The sequence below is a fragment of the Chiloscyllium plagiosum genome, unplaced genomic scaffold, assembly GCF_037043375.1.
Source record: "Chiloscyllium plagiosum isolate Xiang-an unplaced genomic scaffold, Cpla_swu_hap1 HiC_scaffold_9, whole genome shotgun sequence".
NCBI classification, from domain to species: Eukaryota; Metazoa; Chordata; class Chondrichthyes; order Orectolobiformes; family Hemiscylliidae; genus Chiloscyllium; species Chiloscyllium plagiosum.
The window spans coordinates 77,630,451-77,656,332 of NW_028270147.1; the positions used below are offsets into that span (position 1 = coordinate 77,630,451).

General features: G+C 42.2%; 1 protein-coding gene across 3 annotated transcripts in view; it reads left to right on the plus strand.

Annotated features, from left to right (window-relative positions):
• Positions 1 to 5,027: 5,027 nt before the first annotated feature.
• kcnt2a (potassium channel, subfamily T, member 2a) overlaps positions 5,028 to 25,882 on the plus strand; it is a 712,068-nt gene continuing 691,213 nt past the window's right edge. For 2 of the 3 annotated variants that reach the window (XM_087990852.1, XM_087990853.1), the window contains exons 1-2: positions 5,028 to 5,148; positions 5,710 to 5,826. In XM_087990852.1, coding sequence (XP_087846978.1) covers positions 5,732 to 5,826 — 95 coding nt within the window. In that variant the 5' untranslated portion in view covers positions 5,028 to 5,148; positions 5,710 to 5,731. Of the gene's footprint in view, positions 5,149 to 5,709; positions 5,827 to 25,882 lie in introns of those variants that run through there. The other variant, XM_087990854.1, reaches the window with a different exon arrangement.

The following is a 25,882-nucleotide window of genomic DNA, read 5'->3' on the forward strand; positions in this document are numbered from 1 at the left end:
TCTCCCCCCTTATTGCTTTGTAGTTATCTTTTATTGTTTTTGAAAGGCTTCCCAATCTTCTTCACCTCATTTTTTAAATGTTGTCTCTGACTTCCCTTCTCAGCCATGGGTGCCTCATCCTCCTCTGACTGTGTTTCTTCTTCCTTGGGATGTATTTCTGCTGCAGCTCCAAAATTATCTCTAGAAATTCCTGCCATTGCTGCTGCACCACCTTCCCTTCTAGGCTCCCCTTCCAATCAACTCTGGCCAGCTCCTCCTCATCTTCTTGCACTTACTTTTACTCAATTGTAATACCGTTACATCTTATTTCAGCTTCTCCCTCTCAAACTGCAGGTTGAATTCGATCATATTATGGTCACTGCCCCTGAGGGGTTCCTTTACCTTCAGCTCTCTAATCAGGTCAGCTTCATTTCACATCACCAAATTCAGAATTGCCTGTTTCCTTGTGGTTTCTACCACAAGCTGCTCCAAAGAACCATCTTGAAGACATTGCATGAATTCCTTTTCTTGGAATCTGTTACCAACCTGATTTTCTCAGTCCACCTGCATATTGAAGTTCCCCATGATTACTATAATAGTGTCGTTCTTACATGACTTTTTTTAATCTCCTGATTTATTTTCTTGCCCACATCCTGACTACTGGTAGGTGGAGGCCTGTGCATAACTCTCACCAGTGTACTTTTTACTTCGTGGTTCCTCAACTTTATCCATACAGGTTTTGACTCCATATCACTTCTTCCTATGGATGTAATTTCATTTCTTACTGACAAGGCAACTCTGTCCCCTTTGCCTAACTACCTGTCTTTTCCACAGAACGCATATCGTTGGATAGTCAGTTCCAGCCCTGATCGCTTGCAACCATCTGTGATACTCATAACATTGTACCCACCAGTTCAAATTTGCCACTTACCTTGTTGTGTATAGAGTAACCTTGATTATCTGGCATTCGATTATCCAAATATTGGATTATCCAGCAACATTGCAAGGTCCCAATACTTGACTAAACTATGTTATCCAACATTTGATTATCTTGAATTCGATTAACAGAACAAAATACTCCCTGCCCATGTCCTTCAAATAATCGAGGTTCCCCCACAGCCCCTTCTCATAAGTTGGCATGCTGATTTGCCAAAAGGGGCCTGGAAGTCCTGTTGGTCAAAGTGGTGCAGAGAAAAACCCTTCTCTTATCTCAGAACTGGCAGAGAGAAGGCTATACCACCAGGCCCTGTCAGCCTTCTCCCAAGTTGCCACCTGGGTCAGTGCAGCATTGATGGTCCCAAGAAATGCCCATTAATACCACGAGAAATTCAATTACTTTCTGTCAAGGTGAGTGACACCCTTGTATCTCTGCTACCTCACTCTCTCGCTGCTTCTGCATTGTCCTGCCCCTAAGGCTCATCAATTACCACTCACATTATTGCATGCTGCATCTTTTCTCTCTATCTCTTACCAACCCCAGACCCTTAACCCTCCTTGCCCTTTGTGCTGCCTGTTCACTCACTTGGTACAGCTCACCAGCTTTCTCACGTCTGTGCTAGCCACCTCAGTCGATCCTTTGTCTCAATCCAGGAGAACATTGCCCACAATAGGGCACAGAGAGTCAAAGCAGATGGTGTGAGGAGAGGATTGTGACCTTTCATGTGGTGGTGGCAAAAGCTCCATGCTCCAGCTAGCAAGTAACAATCGTTGACGAAGAGCTCACGCTCTAAATGTTGACTCTCCTGCTCCTCGGATGCTGCCTGACCAGCTGTGCTTTTCCAGCACCACACTTTTTGATGTCTCTAAGTAACAAACTTTGTCCATTGCTGTGCTCCACAATTGCCACGATGAATATATATCATGCTGGAACTTTGATCCCTAATTTGTGATTTCTTCTCTCTTTAATTTCCCGCAGGCCCGTCGCTGCTGTCAAGAGGGGTCCCCTGCAGGACATTTCCTCTTCCATCTCTGAGGAAGGAGCCATGGATCTCTGAGAGAATATACTGGCGAGGCTGACTCCTGCACCCCTCCACTAGCTCAGACACTCGGTGGGTATCATAAGCAGAAGCACATGCTGGTGAGCGCATCCCTGCAGCTGGCCAAGAAAGAGGGGCCCCCCTGCACTGACAATTGGAGGAGCAGACACCCAACTCAGGAGAGGATCCTTTGGTGTTGGCAATGAACAACTTCACTTTCAGACACAGGAGCGATGGGCAGGTTGTTGGACACTTTGAGGGATCTCACATTGCACAGAGGAGGAGACTCCTCCCTCGCAAATGATACGTTTACTCTGGCCACTCTGGCTCCGGTAGGAGCCTTTTCCACCTCCATTGCATGCTTGCAATTTGGGCAACGACAGAGGAAAACAGTGGTCTCACTTTGCAGAGTGAGCCTCAGCACCAGGTGGCCTCCACAATCTTGCAGATTTAGAAGATAGAGAAGTTGAGACAATCCATACCAATTTAAGACAATCAACATTACAAATAAAACAACACACAGTATTCTTAACAAAATAATGTCAATCTGCCCTATCTCCCACTGTTGACAGATCCTCAAGAAAACATTTCAGGGATTGGGATCAGTGTTTTTGCCAAAAAGAAATGCATCAATTCTTCACTACTCTGCACTCCATCTGTGTACCAAGTTTCATTGAAATCCATTAGCTTTTCAGGTATGAAGTTAACAAACTTCTGAAAAAAATCTTCTCCGCTCTCATTCAGCGGCAGAGTTAATAGAAAAAGAATACGCTTGAAATATTCAATAGCTTAGATGGTATTTTTAAAGTTCACTCTTGGGATGTGGATGTTAGAATAGAATAGAAACTCCACAGTGTGGAAACAGGCTATTCGGCCCAAAAAGTCCACACTAACCCTCCTATGGCCTTCCCACCCAGACCCAGACCCATCCTCCTACTCTATCCCTATAGCCCTGCATTTCCCATGACTAACGCACATCCCTGAACACTATAGGTAATTCAGGAGGCCAATCCACCTAACTTGCGCATGTTTGGACTGGGGTGGAAAATGAAGCGCCTGGAGTAAACCCACGCTGACACAGGGAGACTGTACAAACTCCACACAGACAGTCACCCAAGGCTGGAATCAAAGCAAGGTCCCTGGTGCTGTGAGGCAGCAGTGTTAACCACTGTGTTGCTGATTAGACTACCATTTATTTCACATCTATGATTGCCTTTGCACAGGTGGTGGGTGAACTGCCTTCATGAGCTGTTGCAGTCCCTGGGGTGCAGGTACAGAACTGTAAGGGAAAACATGATCTCATTGAAAATGAAGGAATAACAGTAAAGTTCCAAGATAGAATGGTGAGTGACTTGGAAAGGAACTTGCAGCTGTTGGTATTTCCATGCATTGACTTCTCTTCTCCTAGAAAATAGGTCTGGGGCTTAGAAGGTGGCATTGCAGGAACCTTGGTGAGTTACTGCATTGCATCTTGTAGATAGTACACACTACAATGCTGTGCATCGTTGGTGAAGTGAGTGAATGTTGAATGTTAATAGGGGTGCCAGTCAACCAGGATGCTTTGTCCTGGATGGTGTCAAGCGTCATGAGTTTGTTAGAGCCACACTCATCCAGGGAAGAGGGAAGTATTCCATCATTCTCCTGCCTTGTGCCCTGTAGATGGCAGACAGGCTTTGATGAATCAGGAGATGAGTTACTCACTGCAAGATTCCAAGCCTCTGATATTCTTATGTAACCACAATATTTATATGACTTAGCTAGTTTATTTTCTGGTTAAGGGTTGGCCCCAGGAAGTTTTATTTTTTTTAACCAGCTCTCAGAGTAAACAGAACCTGTGACACTCTTGTTTCCCAGGAAGTTTTATTTTGCGTGGGTGGGGCATGGGTGGGTGCTCAATGATAGTAATGCTATTGAATGCCACAAAATAATGATTGGATTCCCTCTTGATGGAGTTGGACATTGCCTAGCATTTGTGTGGCACAAATGTTACTTGCCACTTGTCAGCTCAGACCCAGATATTATTGAATTTAGATATGGACTAATTCAGTATCTGAAGAGTCATGAATACTGCCAAACATTGGGCAATTATCAGTGAACCATCCCATTTCTGACCTTATGATCATTCAGAGGGAAGGTCATTGATGAAGTAGCTGAAGATGGCTGGGCCAAGGACATTACCGTGGGGAACTCCTGCAGAAGTGGCCTAAAGCTGTCCAAAAATCACAAACACCTTACTTGTGTTAGTCATGACTCCAACCAGTAGACAGTTTTCTTCCAGTTTCCATTGACATTAGTTTTGCTGAAGCAAATTCTGCCCCGACCTAACCCCTGGAATTCTTTCCCTAAACCAATTCTCTCCTTAAATTATTATGTCTTGCTACCTCATAAGCTCTTTTCAAACCTGTTTGAACAAGTCCCTAGTTTTAAGTGACACAGTACTAAATTTTGTTTGATAACACTCCTGTGAAGCATCTTTGGACATTTTACTGCCTTGTATGTACTATACAAATGCAAGTTGTTGTTGGATATTGACTTGCTCCACCAACAGTAAGCATTTTGCAGTTGTAGAGTGTGTTATCTACAGGGTAACTTGCAACAGTTTACCATGCTTTATTTTCCAGGGGCACCTCTGAAATTAGCGATCTCCACCAGTTCGAGGGTTAGGGGCAGGAGACCTGGAAAATCAACAGCTCAACGTGCGTTAAAATCCTCATTTGGACCGATGACAGGAGTTTCTTTATTGTTTTGAAATGAAAATCCACCACCTTCCCAAGGGCAGTTGGGGGTGGACAATGAGCGCCCGTCGACTCCCTGAAAATTTTTTTTTTTAAAAAAAGCACAGCGAACCTTCGATCCGTTTTCAAAATACTTAACTATAAATACAATCTGCTGGGAAACATTACCGCCCCCGGGAAGGTATTTCCCACGCTAGGCAGACGGTGGGGGAATCCTTTTCGTGTGTTGTATGTTGCTTCGTGTGCTCTATGCTATTGGACAATCACCGTTGAACAAGGACATCCCTCACCCACTATAAATCACACGACTCCACATGAAAGGATATTCCCTCGATCTGGGGATTGCGCGTGCACGAAGTCAGCCAGTAAACAACCCGAGGGAGGGATTTTCCCTCAGCTAGGGAGACAAATCCCATAGTTTCAGGCAGGGGCGGTGGTGGCGCCTGCAATGGACACAGGTGCGGACAGATTCTCATTTTGCTTCAGGAGACACGAGCTCTGGGCAAGTGTTCAGCCCCTGACTGACCCAGCGAGATGCACGAGCTCCGGGCAGCGTTCAGTCCGGGGGATGCAGGAGCTCCGGGCAGCGTTCTATCCCTGAATGCACCCCGAGGGAGACACGAGCTCCGGGTAGAGTTCTACCCCTGACTGCCCCGAGGGAGACACGAGCTCCGGGTAGAGTTCTACCCCTGACTGCCCCGAGGGAGACACGAGCTCCGGGTAGAGTTCTATCCCTGACTGCCCCGAGGAGACACGAGCTCCGGGTGGCGTTCTATATCAGAGTGCCCCGGGGTTGCTGGTCGCTGCCGCGCGCTCAGCACTTTCCCTTTTAGCGCGATGAGCCGGAGCGAGCAGCAGCTCGCAGAGTTGTGTATGTCAGGCTTCCATAGACAACTAAAGTGAACCTTACTCTGTGTGTGTGTGTGCCTTTCTTACAAAGTGATCCCTTGAGATAACAAATGGGAAATTTGTGCGTGTATATTCGTGTAATATATATATATATATTTCGTCTGACATAGGTACACTGCATAGCTGGAAAGAATGGTGGACCTGGAAAACGAAGTGCCTCCTCTTCCTCCAAGGTACAGATTTCGTGATTTGCTCCTTGGAGATCAAGGTTGGCAGGCAGATGACAGGTAGGTCCGGTTGGTGATTTTCTTTTAATCGACATTTGACTGACAGGTGTCTTGGATGCAAAGAAAGATACGCAATTTTAATATAAATACAACTTGTTACGCGCATTGGAAAGTTTGTTTCTTTGCTGAAATATTGTCAAACAATGCCCGAGTGTAGACCTTGTCTAGTTAAACAGGCCTAAATGGAAACATTTAGATTCATAATACGGTTGATAACAGAATTCTGACTGAGCGATGTTTGTCATTTCTTTCTTGCCTTACGTGGAAATTAATCTGTAGATGTGATTGTTTTGTATGCGCTCTTGTAAAGATAACCGAACGTTATCGCATCTATTACTAATTCACTAGTGCAGTAACATTGGAAGAATAGCCTTGAGAAATTTAAATCTCGGTCTGTTGCGCTGCCTCCCAAAAAGAGTAGATAAAAGGATCTGATTAAAGTACTGCAGTTCTGAACCTTCAGTAGACCTGCATCCTACTCCTCTTCTTGAAGTCATTCATTAACACGCAGAGTCTGCTGCCATGATTTATTGTCTATTTAATAACTGTACAGAAGATGTAGCCTGAAAACAATTTTTGGGATATCATTTTGGAAACCGTGAGAACAGCATTTGCAGCTATCTCTAATTGTCTTCAATCGCAACAGAGAAGAATTGTCTTCATGTGCTGGTAACCGTCCACAATTAATTTTGCTGCAGGTTTTAATCTTTTGGTATCATATTATCAATTTAATTCTAAATTCTCTGACATCACATCTTTGTTATTCAGCGCTCAGACCCAACTTTATTGCTGCTGAAATAAATATTCAGATGCAACTTCTTGAGTTCATTTATTTATTGCAAGAATGGATTCTGGAATTGTCCATGCCAGAAAAAAAATCAAAAGTCAAACCAGTTAATGTGTGCAGGTAGCAAGTGAAGATTGCCTTAGACTATACTCCAAAGGCTGTCAGTAGAATGGTTTAAAAAAAAAGTTGTTATTCGCAGTATCTAAGGTGAAAAAAAGGCCTTTGTATGCATTTAATCAATTACTGTTATTTTTATTACACACTTGACTAATATTTATGTAAAAAAATTTTAAAATTGCCTGTAAAACAACATGGCTGCGTGAAGAGTTGACAAGATAGCAGCACTCAGTTGTTTGTGAATAGCAGCATTAAAATGGATTTTGTTGTTTTTCATGGTCATTATCAGCTTTTTGAGCATTGTATTAAATAAAACACATATTTGATTACTTTTATTTCTATGGTTCAAGTAAGGTGTGTTGATTATTTGAGTTGACGAGCAAATCCCATCCCTTCAGATAAGATAGTGTTGGAGTAGGCTTTCTGAGCCTGGGGCTCCATCTACTTTTCCATCTACATGTCCACTCCATCTACTTTTCTTTTTGTTTCTTTTCCTCTTTATCTTCTCTCTTTTCTTTAACTTGTCTCTTTTGTAGAAAAGCTGAGCCATGGCAATGAGTAGGCCCAGCAGTGTGGACTCGTGATGGTGGTGTCAGAGTTTGGGTTCCTGGCACTTCTGCATTGTTAATGCGGTCTGAGCGCTGACTCATGGCTACTGCTATGGCGACAGCTGGTGGCACTGGTGTCTGGTGCAGATTCATGGCAGCCAAGGCGCATTTGGGTCCTGTATGAGTCCCGGCAGCATCAGCGATGGCTGCATCAGCGAGGTGGGCCCAAAACAGACTCATGAAGGTGGTGGAGTCCAGTTTTGGTGGGTACGGTACCCAGTGGCTTCGGCAGTGTCTGCATTGGTGTGGTCCAGCGAGGACTCATAGTGGCAAGGGCATTGGTGGAGGCAAGATGGCGCCAAAAAACAACCCTGCACCACCACCCTCTGTCTTCTACCTTCGAGCCAGTTCTGTATCCAAATGGCTAGTTCTCCCTGTATTCCCTGAGATCTAACCTTGCTAGTCAGTCTCCCATGGGCAACCTTGCCGAACGCCTTACTGAAGTCCATATAGATCACATCTACTGCTCTGCCATCATCAATCCTCTTTGTTACTTCTTCAAAAAACTCAATCAAGTTTGTGAGATTAGATTTCCCACGCACAAAGCCATGTTGACTACCCCTAATCAGTCCTTGCCTTTCCAAATACATGTACATCCTGTCCCTCAGGATTCCCTCCAACAACTTGCCCATCACTGACGTCAGGCTCACTGGTTTGTAGTTCCCTGGCTTGTCCATACCACCCTTCTTAAACAGTGGCACCACGTTAGCCAACCTTCCGTCTTCCGGCACCTTACCTGTGACTATCAATGATACAAATATCTCAGCAAGAGCCTAGCACTGACTTCTCTAGCTTCCCACAGAGTTCTAGGGTACACACGATCAGGTCCTATGTTGACTTCAATTCTAGCAGCAGCACAGCGAAGGAGACTCATGCCTGGCCACCAGGCCCATGGCCCATGGTGGAGCATTTAACACTTTTTTTCTTTATTTCTTCATCTTTCTGCCTTTACATTTGATGTGTTTGGCTTTCTTCTGTGTTTTAAGAAGAGTGGTAACACTGTACAACACTTTTCACTGTTTATTTTGTAATAAAATACACTTCACGATAAATAAATCAAATCATTTGCTGATGGCCAGAAGATATGGTGACATATGGCTATTGAGGTAAGATGTCTTTGACTGTTATAAGTTATTTAGTCCAACAGTAAGTTTCAAGATCTTAAACCACATAAGAGACTGGTTTAAGTTCTGTAGTACTGGAGGTGAGGGTTCTGGGACCAAGTGAAGTTTCAGAGGAAACAAAATTGGCACGGACTAATTGGATCAGGTCATGCAAATACAACTCTGTCCCACTTTTAAAACAGGCATTCTATCCCTTAGATTTTTATTATAGGTTGTCATGCCTCCAAAGTAATATGATTACAGAGACTGGGATGAATATTAAGCTACAACCACTTCCTTGTTACCATTGGTGCTGATGCAACTCAACCACTGATGGATGTGTTTATAGAGGACGCTTGGATTACAAATGTAGTTGCAGATATTGACATAAACATGTTGATAGGGCATTCATGTTGATGCAAAATTAATGCATTGTTTGTTTCTTAAATTCCTAAAATGATTTGTTCAATTAAAATAGAATGTCTAACTGGATTGTTTCTTCAGCAAATAAAATTGGATCATCAGTTGCTTTTTTGCATGCTTAATAAGAATTGTATGGCTTGCTTTCAAATTTTTTCTGATTTTGAGTTGGTTGATTTTACAATATGTAACTAGTTGCACTAATGGAAAAGTGAGGGATCTGATCCATGTTGCACACAAACTGTCGTAGTTGCAAATGTGTAAAGTTGAAGAGCTATTGTTGTGGCAGGTTGAATTCAGTTTAGATGTTAGCCTTGTGTTTTTAAGTTATCTAATTTGCTGTTTATTCTGGTATTGAACTTATAAAGGAGATTATGAAGATGCATTATATTCTTGTAACAATAGAACATGGCCTGGATCAGATGGGCTATGCCCAGAGTTCTGAAGGAGACAGCTGAGGTGATTGCAGAGGCTTGGATGGTGATCTTTCAGAAATCACTGGAGTCAGGAAGGGTCCCAGTAGACTGGAAAATGGCCAAGATAACTCCCCTGTTTAAGAAGGGAGGGAGGCAAAAGATAGGAAATTATATGCCACTTAGATTGACTTTGATCGTTTTTAAGATTTTAGAATCCATTATTAAAGATGAAATTGTGCATTATTTGGAAGTGCGTAGTAAAATAGGGCTGAGTCAGCATGACTGACAAATTGGTTAGAATTCTTGGAGGAGATAATGAGCAAGTTAGACAAAGGAGAGCCAATGAACTTGATCTATTTAGATTTCCAAGAGGCCTTTGACATGGTGTTCACATGGGAGACTGCTGAACAAACGTGCATAGCGTTAGGGGCAAGGGACGGGAAAAGAGGATTAGCTGACTACCCGAAAGCAGATAGTAGGAATAAAGGATTTTTTTTCAGGATGGCCACTAGTGACTAGTAGCATTTTTAGGGATCTGTGTTGGGACCACAACTATTTACATTATACATAAATGATATGGATGAAAGAACTGAAGGCATTGTTGCTGGTTTGCAGGTGACACAAAGATAAGTCAAGAGACAGGGAATGTTGAGGAAGCAGGGAGGTTGCGAAAGGAATTGGACAGGTTAGGAGAGTGGGCAAAGAAGTTGGAGATGGAATACAATAAAGGAAAGTGTGAATTTATATAATTTGGCAGGAAGAATAGAGGTGAGAAAAAGCCTCAGAAATCTGAAGCATACTTAGAAGTCCTGTTCCGAGTTCTCTTAAGACTAACATGCAGGTTCAGATGGGAGCTAGGCAGGCAAATGCAAGAGCAGGGATATATTGCTGAGGCTATGTAAGGTTCTGGTCAGACTGCATTTGAAATGTTGAGAGTAGTTTTGGACCCCGTATCTAAGGAAGGACCTGCTGGCATTGGAGGGGATCCTGAAGAGGCTTACAAGAATGATCCTGGGCATGAAGGGCTTGTCATATGAGGAGCAATTGAGGATTGTGTGTCTGTACTCAATGGAGTCTAGAAGGATGGGGGAGGATCTCATTGAAACTTATGGAATACTACGAGGCCTGGATAGAGTGGACTTGGCGAAGATGTTTCACTGTTAGGAGAGACTAGGACCCGAGTGCACAGCCTCAGAGTGAAGAAATGATCCTTTGGAATTGAGATAAGGAGGAATTTCTTCATCCAGAGGGTGGTGAATCTGTGGAACTCATTGCTGCAGAGAACTGTGGAGGCTAAGTCATTGAGTGTCTTTAAGATAGAGATAGATAGGTTCTTGATTAGTAAGGGAATCAAAGGTTTCAAGGAGAAGGTAGGAAAATGGGGTTGAGAAATACATCAGCCATGATCGAGTGGTGGATTAGACTCCATGGGCTGCTCTTGTATCTTACGGTCTTATGATCTAAATCATCCAAATTCTGAATGAACTGGACAGCTTGTAAATTAATCATCTGAGCAATCCCAAATTTAACTTTTGCTCTGCTCACTCTACACCAGTTCACCATTCGAAAGGAGAGTTCAAAGCCTCTTGCTGTTTCTTTGCACTTCGATTCTTAAAAGGGAAAAGTAACAGATAACATAATTTTGAAATGTTCTTGGATCATTCATTCTGATGGTATCTTTTGGACCATATCTTTCTTGCTGCTGCATTTTAAAGTTGAGCTCAGCAGTTTTATTGATGACCGCTTCTTTCTTTTTACAACTGTAGCACTCAGCATTGCCATTCTCATGGACTTTCCAAAGGGACTGAAGCTTTCGCAGGAGGAAGAGTAGTGCAACTAAGCGAATAAATAAATACACTTGCACTTCAGGTTTCTGACGTTGGCTTTCTTGTGATCTGAGACCCAAATTTTAATTCATGATGGACCTAACCAGTGACGTGTCCAAGGTTACTTGCCTTTTCAGTGTATGCTACATGGGTGATTGTCAGGGCATTATATTGTCTCCCTTAGAACTGGTTTGATGTAGCAATTTCCACAGAGATAATCCTACCCACTGCTGTGAAAGTAAATGTGTCTTTGACAGACACGTATATACACACACACACACACCTATCTTCTGGTCCACTGCAACACATGTTTACATGATCATTTTTGCTAGCTATGATTTGAAGGAGACTTCAGGAGACTTCACCTGATGAAGGAGCAGTGCTCAGAAAGCATGTGAATTCAATTAAAACTGTGAGATTATAGCCTGGTGCTGTGTGACTTCTGACCATATTTTTGCTGCCATTGCTAGATCGAATATTTGCACAGTGTCCATCCATTGCTGCTTTACACAAGTCATAAGAACCTTGGTTTGTGTGTCAAATCTTCTCCTTACTTTCAATAATGTAAGATGGTGCAGCACCTTTGCCAGGCAGCAGTTTTTCTTTTTGTTTTAAAATTTAACATATTTTCCTAATCAACCTGTTCAGAGATGTAATTTCCCACCTCTGGAGTAGGTGGAACCTGAACCCAAGTCTCTCCTTTCAAGGGTGGGGATACTACTTCTGCATGGCAAAAATGAGGACTGCAGATGCTAGAAACCAGAGTTTAGATCAGAGTGGTGCTGGAAAAGGACTACAGGTCAGGCAGCAGCCGAGGAGCAGGAAAATTGACATTTCGGGCAAAAGCCCTTCATCAGGAATAGAGGCAGGAAGCCTCCAGAGTGGAGAGATAAATGGGGGGTTGCTGGGGAGAAGGTAGCAAAGAGTACAATAGGTGAATGGGGGTGGGTTGGAGGTAATAAGTCAGATGGGAGGGTGGAGCGGATAGGTGGGAAGGGAGATTGGCAGGTAGGACAGGTCATGAGGACAGTGATGAGCTGGAAGGTTGGAACTGAGGTAAGGAGGGGGGGGAAGGGGAAATGAGGAAACTGGTGAAGTCCACATTGAAGCACTGGGGTTGAAGTGTTCCGAGGCGGAAGATGAGGCGTTCGGAAAACTTCAACCCCAGTGCATCAATGTGGACTTCACCAGTTTCCTCCTTTCCCCCCCCCCCCCCACCTTACCTCAGTTTCAACCTTCCAGCTTAGCACTGTCCTCATGATCTGTCCTACTTGCCAATCTCCCTTCCCACCTATCCGCTCCACCCTCCCATCTGACTTATCACCTCCACCCCCACCCCCATTCACCTATTGTACTCTTTGCTACCTTCCCCCCCCCCCCCCCCCCCCCCCATTTATCTCTCCACCCTGGAGGCTTCCTGCCTCTATTCCTGATGAAGGGCTTTTGCCTGAAACGTCGATTTTCCTGCTCCTCGGATGCTGCCTGACCTGCTGTGCTTTTCCAGCAACACCCTGATCTAAACTACTACTTCGGCACCACAAGAGGGCCCTTAGGTGGCAGTTTTTCAAGTGCAAGGCTGAGTATATATCATATGGCTATTTATTAAGACCACTAACTAGTGACACATGTGATATGAAGAGGTTTTCAGTCCATTGATGTACAGCTAGGTCTAACTCCATTCATAGAGTAAAGTTAATGCGCTAACACTCTATAAGTAGCGATGATTCTTGTGCTTGGTGATAGTCCACTAAACTAACACAATTTGAAAGGTGTGATAGAATAAATAGCTGTCTAGCTGGTGACATAAGTTTCAGTCTTGTTATGATCAGACTTCAGGCAAGGCTCCCGAGTTCATAATAGTTCCAGGGATGATATCCTAAACTGTTTGGCTCCCGAATAACTATTCCACTTCCTTGTTCGCTCACACCCTCTGTGGTTGCAACAAGATCAACTTGAAAAGGATCCTTTCCTTAAGGGTATCTTTCTCCTAGATCCAAAGAACTTTTTTGAAAATGAGTCCATCTTTCTTGAATTAACAGGAGGGGAGAGTTTGTTCATGAGTAAATGTGAGAAAAATTTGTAATGCATACACACAGATTAGAAATAAGAGCTGATTTGAAGAGGATAAAAGTTAAGATATATGGATCAGTATTTGATTCATTTGTGAAGAGTGGGTATTTGAATGTTATGGCCATTGCATTGAGGGTTGCTGCTGTCAATGCACAGATTCCTGAGCATCTGCGACCAGTTTGAACTGACCTTGGGAACCAATAGTTCTTCATGGAAGTCACCACTTAGTGGCCCCCAAATAGAGGTGAAATGGAACGCCCACTAATGCCTTGCCTAAATTCAATGAGGCAGAAGAAAATAGCACACCGCTGTCTAGATACAGAGACTGTGACAAATCTTAGGATGCATTATTCTTGTGAAGACTCTATGGATGAGAAAGTGGTTACCCACAAATGAGATTTTCAGGTCCCCCCCACCATGACCCAAAACACCTATTGGGAAGGGGCATTGCTATCTTGTAAAATACTGCCATCAAAATATTTGTTTCGAGTCTTGAAACATTGAAGCTGCTTTTCTTAAACTTTTTAACATTAATACAATTCTGTATTCTTTTAAATTCTCCTGCAATTGTCCATGTTGCTGCTGTCCACCCATTATTCAAATGGCTGGAGACGAGCAATACATTTCACTGATGTCACAGAAAACATTCCCAACTTCTCACCAGTATGTTATTGGGGATAACTTTCTGACAATGTAATTATCAAAAGCTATCACTTAGACATTGAAGCTAATATTGCACACTACATTTGTTTTTTTCAAACTGTATTGGTATCAGTATTTGTTTTCCTTTTGTTTCATCCACAGAAGTGTCCCTAGAGCTAAGCCATTGCTCACTTGTAATCGTTCTCTCTAAATATGATGATAGGAATTTGGTAGAAAATGTTCTTATTTTCTCCATCTTTGGTTGTGGTTAATACCAGCTGCAGGCTGGTGTTAATGTGAATCAAACTATATAAAAACAAACAAGTAATTCAATGGCTCATCACATAAAACAAGATGACCTCAAGGTACACTGCTGATGTTATGGATGGGAATGGAAGAGATAATAGCAGGAACAGAGGCTGTATACAGAAATGGTGCATCGGTGTAAATAAAACAATGCTGTTTGGTGATTTTTGTAAGGTTATATATTACACTGTATATAGTCAAATATTAATGCTTATTTTTTACCAAGAGAGAAAGAATAGTGAAATATGGCCCATTGATGTTTATTCCTCCAGCACCCCCATCACAAGCAATGCTGCTGTTTTCACCTGTAATGTTTCTCTTATCTGCTGAACCCATTGCCCAATCTTTCAAGAGGCATTTGTTACAGTGCACACAGGCATGGAAATGCACACTCTCGGGAGCTCTGAGTTAGTGAGCAACTCGAAGGAATATCCCACACACCATAAGTGAATAAAAGCATCTTATTAGTGTGGCTGCTGACAGACCAGCTATTTGAGCCACCAGAGGACCATGTGTTAGGAGAAGTAAATGACAAAGTGATTGGTGGATCAGCTTTACCTCCACCACTAATTCTGGTGTTGCTCACAAACCGTTTCATTGCTGATCAACCATCATTTCACAAAGGCGTTAGAGAGTCTGTGTAATTTATTAACTTAGTTCTCCTGATTCAAGCTTGGAGTCTACAATTGCAAAATACCGATAATGCTAGAAATCTGACATAAAAATAAGTGTTGGAAAAAAACTCGCAGCAAATCAGAAAGTTAATGTTGCAGATCATTGACCATTCATCTGAAGTTAATGATCAGGATTTGGGATTTGGGAGAACCACAAGATGAGGTTGTTATGGGAGTGATACTTTGGGAGCAGGTAGTCTGGGCCATGGGTGGGCTTCTCTGTGGACCATGAGATGCCCATTAAAGGAGGGGCTTCCCTTCTCTGGGAATCTACTGGAAATGTACCAAAATTGTATCTGGCCGTCTGCCCATGTGATAGGCACTCCTGATACATGGAAATGGTCGTCTGGTGGCTCAAATAGCTGGTCTGTCAGCAGCCACACCAATAAGATGCTTTTATTCACTTATGGTGTGTGGGCATCGCTGGCTAATTGGCATTTATTGCTTGTCTTCATTGTTGTTGAGAAGGTGGTGGTGAATTTCCCTTTTGAACTGCTGCAGTCCACTTGCTCTGTATCAACCCAGAATGCTGAAAGAGAGGGAATTCCAGCATTTTGACCCAGCAACAGAGAAGGATAAGCAATATATTTCTAAGTCAAGATGGTGTGTGGCTTGGAGGGGAACTTGCAGGCGGTGGTGTTCCCTTGTATCCATTGCCCTTGTCCTTCTGGATATGTGATCGAAGGATTTTTGATTTTTTTGCTGAGCATCTTGTAGATAGTATACACTGGTGTAGGGATTAGAGGCTTGTGGATGTGATTCCAATCAAGTGGAATGGTATCAAGCTTCTTGTGTTGTTGGAGCTGCACCCATCCAGGCAAGTGGGTAGTACTGAATCGCACTCCTGACTTGTGCATTGTTGACAGTGGTTAGGCTTTGCTTCAGTACCTGAGGAGTCAGGAATGGTGCAGAGTATTGTGCAATCATCGGCAGACATCTCCACTTCTCCACCATCAAGATAGACAACATTGTAGGACCAGGCAAGTACTGCACTATTATCAGATGCAAAGTCACTTGATTCTTGAGAAATGCTGTCATCATTCTTCACCTTTCACTGGACACTTGGAAGGAACATATTGCTGTTGCATTCCAGTGAAGCCTTAGTAACTCTTGATAATACCTCTACTACATGGTCTTGTGCCTGGGGGAAAAATAAAGCAAAGGTCTTTGGGGTTATTTCATGCTTAGCACACTTGTCAAAGGTGTTTGACACTAGATTAAGATCATTTGAAAATTGAGAATTTAGAACTGCTTTTCAAAATTAATTAACATTACAACTGTTCCACTCTCTTTTTATTTAATTGTTACTTCTGAATGATTAGAATCTCTACAGTGTGGAAACAGGCCATTTGGCCCAACAAGTCCACACTGACCCTCCAACGGGTAACCCACCCAGACCCATTCCCCTAACCTATATTTACCCCTGACTAATGCACTTAATACTACGGGCAATTTAGCATGGCCAATTCACCTAACCTGCACAATTTTGGACTGTGGCAGGAAACAGGAGCACCCGGAGGAAACCCACGCAGACACGGGGAGAATGTGCAAACTCCTGCTTTTTGGGCCATATTTATACTATAATTTTAAGAGCAATACTTGGTAGTGGAGACGGATGATGGTGGGAGTGGTGTCGGGTTTTAGGACATTTCTTTTTAGCTTTTCCTGATTTTGTCACTACTACTGGTTAGCTTGGATGAATTATAACTTCCTATTGGACTTTTACAATTGTATGAAAATGTCTTTTTTATGTTTAACTTTTCAAAAACCTACATGTCTGTTTAATTCTTTTTATATATATTCTTAGTTCATTCAATTTGAACATTTCCACTAAAGCAATAAATCTTTATGCTAGTCTTAGAAAAATCACCAAACTGGGCATTTTACAGACAATTGTCCAGACAGTACTACACTGGAAAGTAAAGCTTTACTAAATCTTGATGACCCAAAAGCAACTGAAGTGACAGCTCAATAATTTAGTTGGTTTTGTGAAGTTCCCAGGAACAACTGCTCGTATTAATGTAGAGTTGCAAGCAAAGCTATTGAATGCAATTGATTTTAGGAGGAAGGGAAGGTTTATGCATTACGCAATCAGTTATTTTCTAAATACCTGATTATCCTATCCTTTACAATGGATTTGAGTATTTTCCCTGCTACCTGTAGACAGGTTTATAATTTTTTGTTATTTTTCTCTCTTCCTTCCCATCGTCTCTCTTTTTAAATGGTAACGTTACATTTGTAAACATGCAATCTGCAGGCATATTTGTAGAATTCAATAGAATTTTTGCAAGGTGATCACCAGGGTGCCCACTATTTTGTAGCCATCTCTTTCAGTACTTTGGGTGAAGGTCATTGGGACCTGGGGGTTCGTCAGCATCCAGTTTCGTTAATTTACTTTATATCAAAATTATTTATTAACCCATTCTCATTACATTACACTAGAGCTAAACTAATCTATTAGTTCTTCAACATTTGTTCGAGAAAACATTTCAGATATGTTCCATGATCTTCCTTTTTCTCCATATCATTGGTGCTTCTTAGATTTAGCCTGTTTGTGTGTAGATTTGCATCATCCACGTTTATTGCATTCCCATTGATGTATACACCTCTAATTTCTTTAGTTATATCTCGCCTTACATTACTATAACTGTTTAGTGGTCTATAAACCACTCTGAACAACATTTTCTGCCCTTTGCTGTTTCTTAGTTTCATCCAAACAAATTCCATGTCTTATTCTTCTGCTTGGAGATTCTCTCTTACTACTGCACTGATAGCTTTCCTTATCCACAGACCCTCACCTCTTTTTCCCTTTTTGTCTATGCCTTCCTAGATGTTGTCTAACCTTTAATATTCCATTCCCAGTATTGGTCACTAAGTAGCCACATTTCCATAATGACAATCAAATGATACCCTTAGTTTCTACTTGGACTAATCTTGTTGCGAATACAGTGTGCATTCATATAAAATGCTTTTAATTTTGCTTTTTTAACACCATCTCGTAATTTGACCCAGATTGATCCCAGAATTTGTTTTTGTTGCTTTCCATTGTAATAACAGCTTTTCCACCTCCTGTAACCATCTTAATTATATTTTCTGAGTTGCCTTTTAGATGTGGTAGGTAGTTAATGAGGCAAATCTGGAATGATAGCACAAGAAAACTTGGTAGGTCTCACTGAGGGTAAACCCTCCATGAAATTGACACTACGAATACAGTGTTTCGATGGGCTGGATCCATTTCCTTGATGTATAAAATAAAACCTTTTGAAATAAATGGATAGCTTGGTTTCCCACTAGCCTCCCCCCCCCACCCCCCCCCCCCCCCCCCCCCCCACCGCCATTGCTCTGGTTTGGTTCTGTGTCACCAATCTTTGCCATAAGTTGATTCCATCTGTTTTACAATTCTTTTTTGGTTAGGTAATGTATAAGGTAAATTATGCTATGACCAAAACATTTTAAACAGGGAACCATTAACCTGCGACAGGACTGTATTAGATGCTGTCACATAAGGCTCCTCTCTCCAAAAAGGTGGACTGAGTACTTGGGTTATGAACCAATATAAAAATTAATACAAAATTTATGCAATATAAAATTTTAGGCACTGACCATCTCTTTTTTTCCCTGGTAATTGGAGAGGGCAGCTGAGTATTGAGACAGAATTTAGCTTGGCTAATGAGCTAATACTCATTCATGACCCTGGCTCATTTAATGCAAATGATGAGTAACATGGCTGCTTGTTTCTGGCAGGAGTTAGTTTGCTACCTAAGTTGGAATACAGTTCTTTATTTTTTAAGACTTATTTTCTCTTAGTATGTTACCAGGAGGAATAAGAAAGGAGCATGAAGTGGCCTGTCGCTGACTGTGTTTGAGCCCCCCTGCTCTCATGGGTCGAAACACATTGGTTCTGCTGTTTGTTGTGTGGTATCAGTGATAGTAAGAGAGGCTGGTACAGGTCACATAAACCGAGCATTTTAATGAAGGCTGCTGGCCCATGCCTGTACAGGTAATTCCATGGATGAGCTGTCAATTTTCCACCCACTCTGACTGTCACACTCACTAGACTTCCTATCATTCAAGCAAGTTTGCAAGAAATTCAGCCATTTATTTTTATGGTGAATGTGCCCATCGTGTGTTATGTCTCTCTAAATTACTGATTGAAAAGCCATATGATTTCATAATACTGAATGATTTAATGAACTTCAGAAGTCAATCACAAATTGAGATGGATCGATAGCGAGTATTTAAAAGATGTGCTAAATGGACACTGTATACCTTCTAATATTAGGGCGGCACGGTGGCACAGTGGTTAGCACTGCTGCCTCACAGCGCCAGAGACCTGGGTTCAATTCCTGCCTCAGGCTACTGACTGTGTGGAGTTTGCACATTCTCCCCGTGTCTGCGTGAGTTTCCTCCGGGTGCTCCGGTTTCCTCCCACAGTCCAAAGATGTGCAGGTTAGGTGAATTGGCCATGCTAAATTGCCCGTAGTGTTAGGTAAGGGGCAAATATAGGGGTGGGTTGCACTTCGGCGGGTCGGTGTGGACTTGTTGGGCCGAAGGGCCTGTTTCCACACTGTAATGTAATCTAATCTAAAAGGTTTATAGCACAGGATTGTTTGGAAACAGTATGAACACTAATTGCTGCCTTTGCTTCTGGATACACTCTGTAAATATGCAGGTGGCTGACAACCAGAAAATGGCATGTCTGTTTTTTAGTAACTACATTTCTGATGCTGTATCCTGTCTGCCATTGAACCAGTAGTGATTTAAAGTGCTGCAAAAGTGTAAGAAGGTGATTAGTGGAAAGAAGGATGGCATATGTAGTTAAGTACTGTCAAAAGCATTACATTTCTCATGACACCATTGAGCGGGCAGTGACTGCATGAATGATATTATTTAGTATCTTGGGAAATGTGCTAGTTATTCATGACATTTTGGTTTTACCTCGGGCATGCGGTGTGGAATTCTGATCAGCACTTCAGGAGATGATTTGTGTGTTCTGCAGTATCCACTGATCAAAAGAACTCTATCACCCAAGAGAGGAGCAGTGGTCCTAGTTTCTCACAATCAAGTAGTATCTCCTGACCAGCAAAAATACAAAAAAGTGTGCAGCGATTTATATTATGCCTTTTGAGCCTTTCCAGTAATATTCATACTGATTCCAATTTTCCAGTACTCTCTGGCTATGGACATTGTACTGACTTATTTTTGTTAAAGAAAGAGAAAGGGGTAAGCACAAGTTGGTCAGGCTCACCTTGAGAGGAAATATTATTGAAAACAATTCTGAAGGACAGTATATAGTCTGATTAATCAAAGGAAGGCAACATGGATTTGTTAAGGGACGTTCATGTTGGATTAACTGAGTATGGTACGTTATTTAAGGCGTCACAGATTATACAGAAATTATTTAGTTGATCACAGGGAAACAATCGACCGTCTTTAGGAAGCTATCAGGACAGAGAGGTAGAAAAGGAGCAAATGAAGTTCAGTGAGGAGAAGTGTGAAGTAATGCGAATGGGGAAGGCATGCGAGGCAAGGGTCGATGCAATAAATGGTTACATTCCGAGAAGTGTAGAGAAACTGACCTAGGAGTTGGGGTCAAGTGATTACAGGCCCAAGTTGGGCATTCTAGATTGGCCCTGACAGAAAATTAGCCAAACTAAATGGCAGCCAGCAACTATGGGCTACAAAGAACAGTAAAAACCAGGATCAAAGAGGTCGCAAGGTTCAGGGGGAACCACTTACAACTAGCCTGAGGTTTGTGTCTTAGAGGGCTATCAGTCAGATTTTCTGGCAACTGGACATTGACCTCCCTGGCATGGCAACAGCGAAGGGTGTTGGCACAACTCCACTGGATGTTTTGAATCTAGCTCATGACCCCATTGGCCAAAAGCCACATGAAACTCAGGAAGGTCTGCGGCAAGGGGGATGAAAGCCACCCCTGCTCAATGGAGACGTGCGCAACACCTGTGGTGAAAGATTGTGTGGCAACCAAAGAAGTTCTATGTAATGATTGGAATGAGGTCGGCCAGGTAGACCTCATATGATATGATTTCCCTGCTTGGGGTTGTTAACCTGGTCTTATCAGGAAGCCCTGGCTGCCAGATATAAACAGGTGTGTCAGAGGTTTTGTTCACTCTAAGAGGAATCTGGACCAGTGGCAAGCTCTATGTATGTGTTAATAAAGGGTGGCTTGGTGATGGGATACCAGCCTCTGTGGAGTTATTTCAACCAAGACAATCTGTCTTGACCAGTGAGACTCCACTTCATAGCAGAGAGCCAGTTCTGTGTCAAAGAGGAAGGGGATTCCATTGGTCTGGCTCAAACAATTGGATCATTGTGGACAATACCCGTTCTCAGGCAGAGCTGGACAGCTTGTTAATAAAATTGAGTTGAACCTCAAACCAGATTCAATGTGCCTTTGTTCATCTCACCGACAAAAGTCTTTTTAATATATAAACTGGTTGAAGTGTCTAATGTCTGGACAACAGAGTACGTATTCACAGATCTCTCTGGAGGATGATAAAATGGTGAGAAAGATATTTGAAGTGCCTTTGATTAGTGAACGTTTTAAAGAAATAAAAACCAATAAGTTGTACAAAATACTGGTTGAGGAACAGCTAGAGTTCAGTGTGTAGTTCTAGTCACTGCATGCAGGAAGAATGTGATTATACTAGAGAGGGTAGGATGTTGCCAGGAATGGGGAATTCTGGCTGCTCAAGGGAAATTGGATGGGCTGTGGTTGTTTTCCTTGGAGTAGAGGAGGTTGGATTGGGATTTAGTTGATTGATAAATGCAAATTTCTCTGACTTGAAATTTGTTTTTAGTCTAGAGTCATTTGGGTTTTAGATGGTGTATAGGACGTATATTTTTCTTTTTGCAGAAATTCCCAAGTAGCGCAGTGCTAAAGTATTTGGGAGAAGGATTAGAAGGGAGTTAAGGAGGAATTGGAATTGGAATTAGAATTTGAATTAGATTTTATTGTCACGTGTACAGGAATATAAAGATACAGTGCAAAATGTACAAAGTTGCCAATTGTAAAATACAAAATGCAGGAATTAAAGAAAACAAGAATGAATAAAAGAAACAGAGTCTAAATGAAGATAAAAACATCCAGGATAAACTTGCCTTACCTTTCCTGTGTGTTTTTAAATTCTTGGATACATACCTGAAGCACCTTAACCTACAAGGCTATCATCAATAGCTCAAAACTCCACATAGCTTACACTTTCTCAGTTGACACAGATGTGATATACTGAATGACCATTTCCTTCACAGTAAATATCTATGATTCACTCTAATCAGTCAGTGAGACATCATTTATTATTAGTTCCAATCTTTTCTTGCTGACTCACAGGTATATTAAATACAGCCAGGAAAATCACCATTTATTTATTTCCTGTTTTCTTTTGTAGTTATCTTTTTAACTATTTCTCTGGAAAATATCACAAGTTATGGATGGTTTGGAATAAAATACGTAGACAAGCAAGAAAATAAGTCATCAAAATTTGAAATGAGAAAAAGCCTTCATAAACCAAGCTAACTACTATGGAATACAGTTTGAAAACCTTAAATCATACAATGAAACAAAGACTCAACCCAGTTTCCGGGCACTAACTGTTCCAAGAGTCTCAAATCTTAAAAAAAATCCCGCTATACAAAATCTTTAAGTCTGATTTTAAATTATTTTTCCTAGTGTTTCTCTGTGAACTGTGAAGCGTTCTTAAAGGAATATGCCCAAAAAAGAGCTTAGACTTTCTTAGCTTTTAATAACTTGCAGATTTCTAACTAAACACTTATGGTTTAGAAGTTGCATTAAGTAATCTTTCATACTGAGGTAACTGTGTGTTTTCCCTGAGCTGTCATATGTTCCTGTTTAGAAGAGAAATTATAATTGCTTCGGACTGCAATCATGCATCTTCTGAACTGGCCTAAACTTTTAAGCTCTGAGTTTCCTAAGCTAAAATCAATCTTTGATTATCCAGAGTGCACGCAAGCTAATGACTTTCAACTTTACCTCATCTGCCTAAACCACCACAGTAAAATCAATTGTCATTAACACTCCAGCATGTCCTTTCTTTCTGTCTGACTCATACTGAATTAGAACAGTGTTCTAGAAGGACTGTCTGATTATTTTGGAAAGAACAATCCCTCACAAAGTAAATCACAAAGTAATTGGATGGTGAAGTGATATGGTGATAGGAGCCCATGTGATCATGAGGAGCAGACTTCTGCTCTGAAAAATTGAAGAGCGCATTCTTGCTAATGTTCTGCATGGATTGGAAAATTCATGAAGCCATTCTGCGTCACTAACTGCCTGTGGCAATGTGCTGTGTTATTGCAGAAATCACATTCTGCAATGTGGCTGTGCCAAGGTGGCTTTGTTGGTATCATCCAAGTGGCCATATCAGATTCTTCCACCAATGGCACTCCAGTTGATCAGCACAGACATGGTGGGCTGAAGGACCTGTTCCTGTGCTGCACTATTCTATGTTCCGTGTTCAGTCTTGAAAATGGTGGAATTCCAATCTGTAACATTTCAATCATCAGCTGTGTCATGCAAGTAGAGTTCCAAAGAATGTGGCTTCAGTCAACCAATTCAAAAGTTTGGTTTATGAAAAAAAAGCTGTTAGCTGAAGAAAGTGAGACAGAGGTTTGAATAGTTCTAGAACTTAAAGCTTTGGCAATCGTCAAGCAATTGAAAACCATGGGAATATAATCCAGTCCAAATGTCTAATTTTGCATGTACATTGACGACACCTAGCCACAAATTCTCCATTCCAAATCGAGGATAATATTCATTATGGTAGATTGTATTATTATAACACTGTATTTAACAAACCACTTACAAAAACTACTGTGAAAATCAAATTGAGTGTGAGAAAGTAAATAAATTACAAATTCCAAAATTGTTACTGTTATGATTTATGATTTATTGTCAAAGCAGACTGCCAAATCTGTCACAGTTTGGGGAAGGGCCAGAAACCTTTTTTTAATTTAAGTAGACACAATGTGAGATCCCAGGTACCTAATGAAGAGCATAAAACCACATGGTTTTGAACAAAGAATAAAATTTCCAAAGTTAGAATCAAAACAATTTACTTTGAAGTTTGTGGTCTAACATGCAACTGGATTAACCTGATGTAAATATGGGTAACAGACGCATTGTGATTTAATTACCATGGAGCACATCATATAACAAATGTGGTCGAGACAGTTGCCTCATATTTCTCAGAAATCTCCAAGACTTGAGTGACATTGTGCACCACAAAATCTCATTGGAACATTTACAAGAGATTTTGATTCTTCACTGCTGACAATCTAGCTTTGGGGCTCTCTCAAAAACTGCCCCAACAAGGACTTGATGCCTCAAGTGCGGTAGTTCACTTTTTCAATCTGGAACTGTCATTCCTGGGATTCTGGAAACTACACTCCAGCAACCAGTTGCAGACACAATGTCAGTGTGTCCACAGGCAGCTGCCATTGAAGCTGGTACTACCCCTTCATTTCTCCAAGCTCGAAACTCGTTCAGCTGCATAAAGGAAATATAGCGTGCGGGCTTCATTTTTGCCTTAAGCTGGGTTATACTGTTATTGGGCTACTGCTGCTCTCAAACTTCAACACTTCTTAAGACCTTTTATGAATCCTAACCCAAACACTTAGCAGCAGCTGCAAGCTCCCCAGAGTTCTCCTGACTGTTAACAACTCTGAGTGTGCTGCAGCAGCACCTACTTTTGGGATGGAGCCTCTACGAAGTAGCTGACGGAATACTAACCTGGAGATAATGTTGTCACCTTACTGCATCTGTCTCCAAGATTGAACTGTCTTGTCTAGTGAACCTTGAACTATTCTTTCCCTCCCCATTCCTATCTGCATTCCGTAGGGACCGTTCCTTCCACGATTCCCTCGTTAGGTCCATACTCCCCGCTAATCTTCAATCCTGGCACCTTTCCCAGCTGCCATAAGAGGTGCAAATACTACACTCTCACCTGCCCACGCACTTCTGCCCTAGGCCCCCAAGGATCATTTCAAATCTGGCAGAGATTTACCTGTACATTATCCAACCTCATCTGTTGTATCTGGTGCTCTCAATGTGGTCTCCTCTACATCGGAGAGACCAAGCGCAAACTTGTGGAATGGTTCAGGGAACATCTCTGGTCTGTTCGCAACAAACAACACCACCTTCCCGTGGCCATCCATTTCAACACCACCTTCCACTCCCCTCTGATGACATAGAAGAAAGTGAGGACTGCAGATGCTGGAGATTAGAGCCAAGAGAGTGGTGCTGGAAAAGCACAGCAGGCCAGGCAGCATCCGAGGAGCTGGAGAATCAGCATTTCGCGCATAAGCCCTTCATCAAGATCCCTGATGAAGGGCTTACGTCCGAAACATTGATCCTCACTGGACAGACAGTCCAGTCTTTGAGACAGATGCAGTAAAGTGACAACATTACCTCCAGGTTAGTATTCCGTCAGCTACTTAGTAGAGGTGGTGTCCATTCTGGGCTGCCTCCACCACCTACACAAGGCCACTTGCAAACTGGAGGAGGAACACCTCATCTTCCACCTGAGGAGCCTATACACGGCATCAACATTAAATTCACCAGTTTCTAAATCTCCCCTCCCCCCACCCCGCACCAGATCCAACCCTCTGACTCAAATCTGCCCTCTTGACCTGACCTACCTGTCCATCGTCCTTCCCACCTATCTGCTCCATTGTTCCAACTGACCTATCACCATTACCTCCCACCTATTGCCTACCTGTCCCCTAGCCCCACCCTCCCTTCATCCCATTTATCTCTCAGCCCCTTTCCCCTTCCCCAGACCTGAAGAATGGGCCTGCCCGAAACGTTGACTGCATTGCTCCTTGGATGCTGCCTGACCTGCTGTACCTTTTCTGGCGTCTTTATCAATTATTGAGTGATTTATGGAAAACTTCATAACCAGTCCTGCTCTTGTTCCGGAATTGAATGTAACTATAACATTTCGGAACAGTCAAAGGCAGCAACCGTCTGTAATTACCTGTTCCCTGGATGTTGGATTGTACAGTCTGAACTGGTTATAAGAAGTGGATTTCATCGCCGTATGTAATGT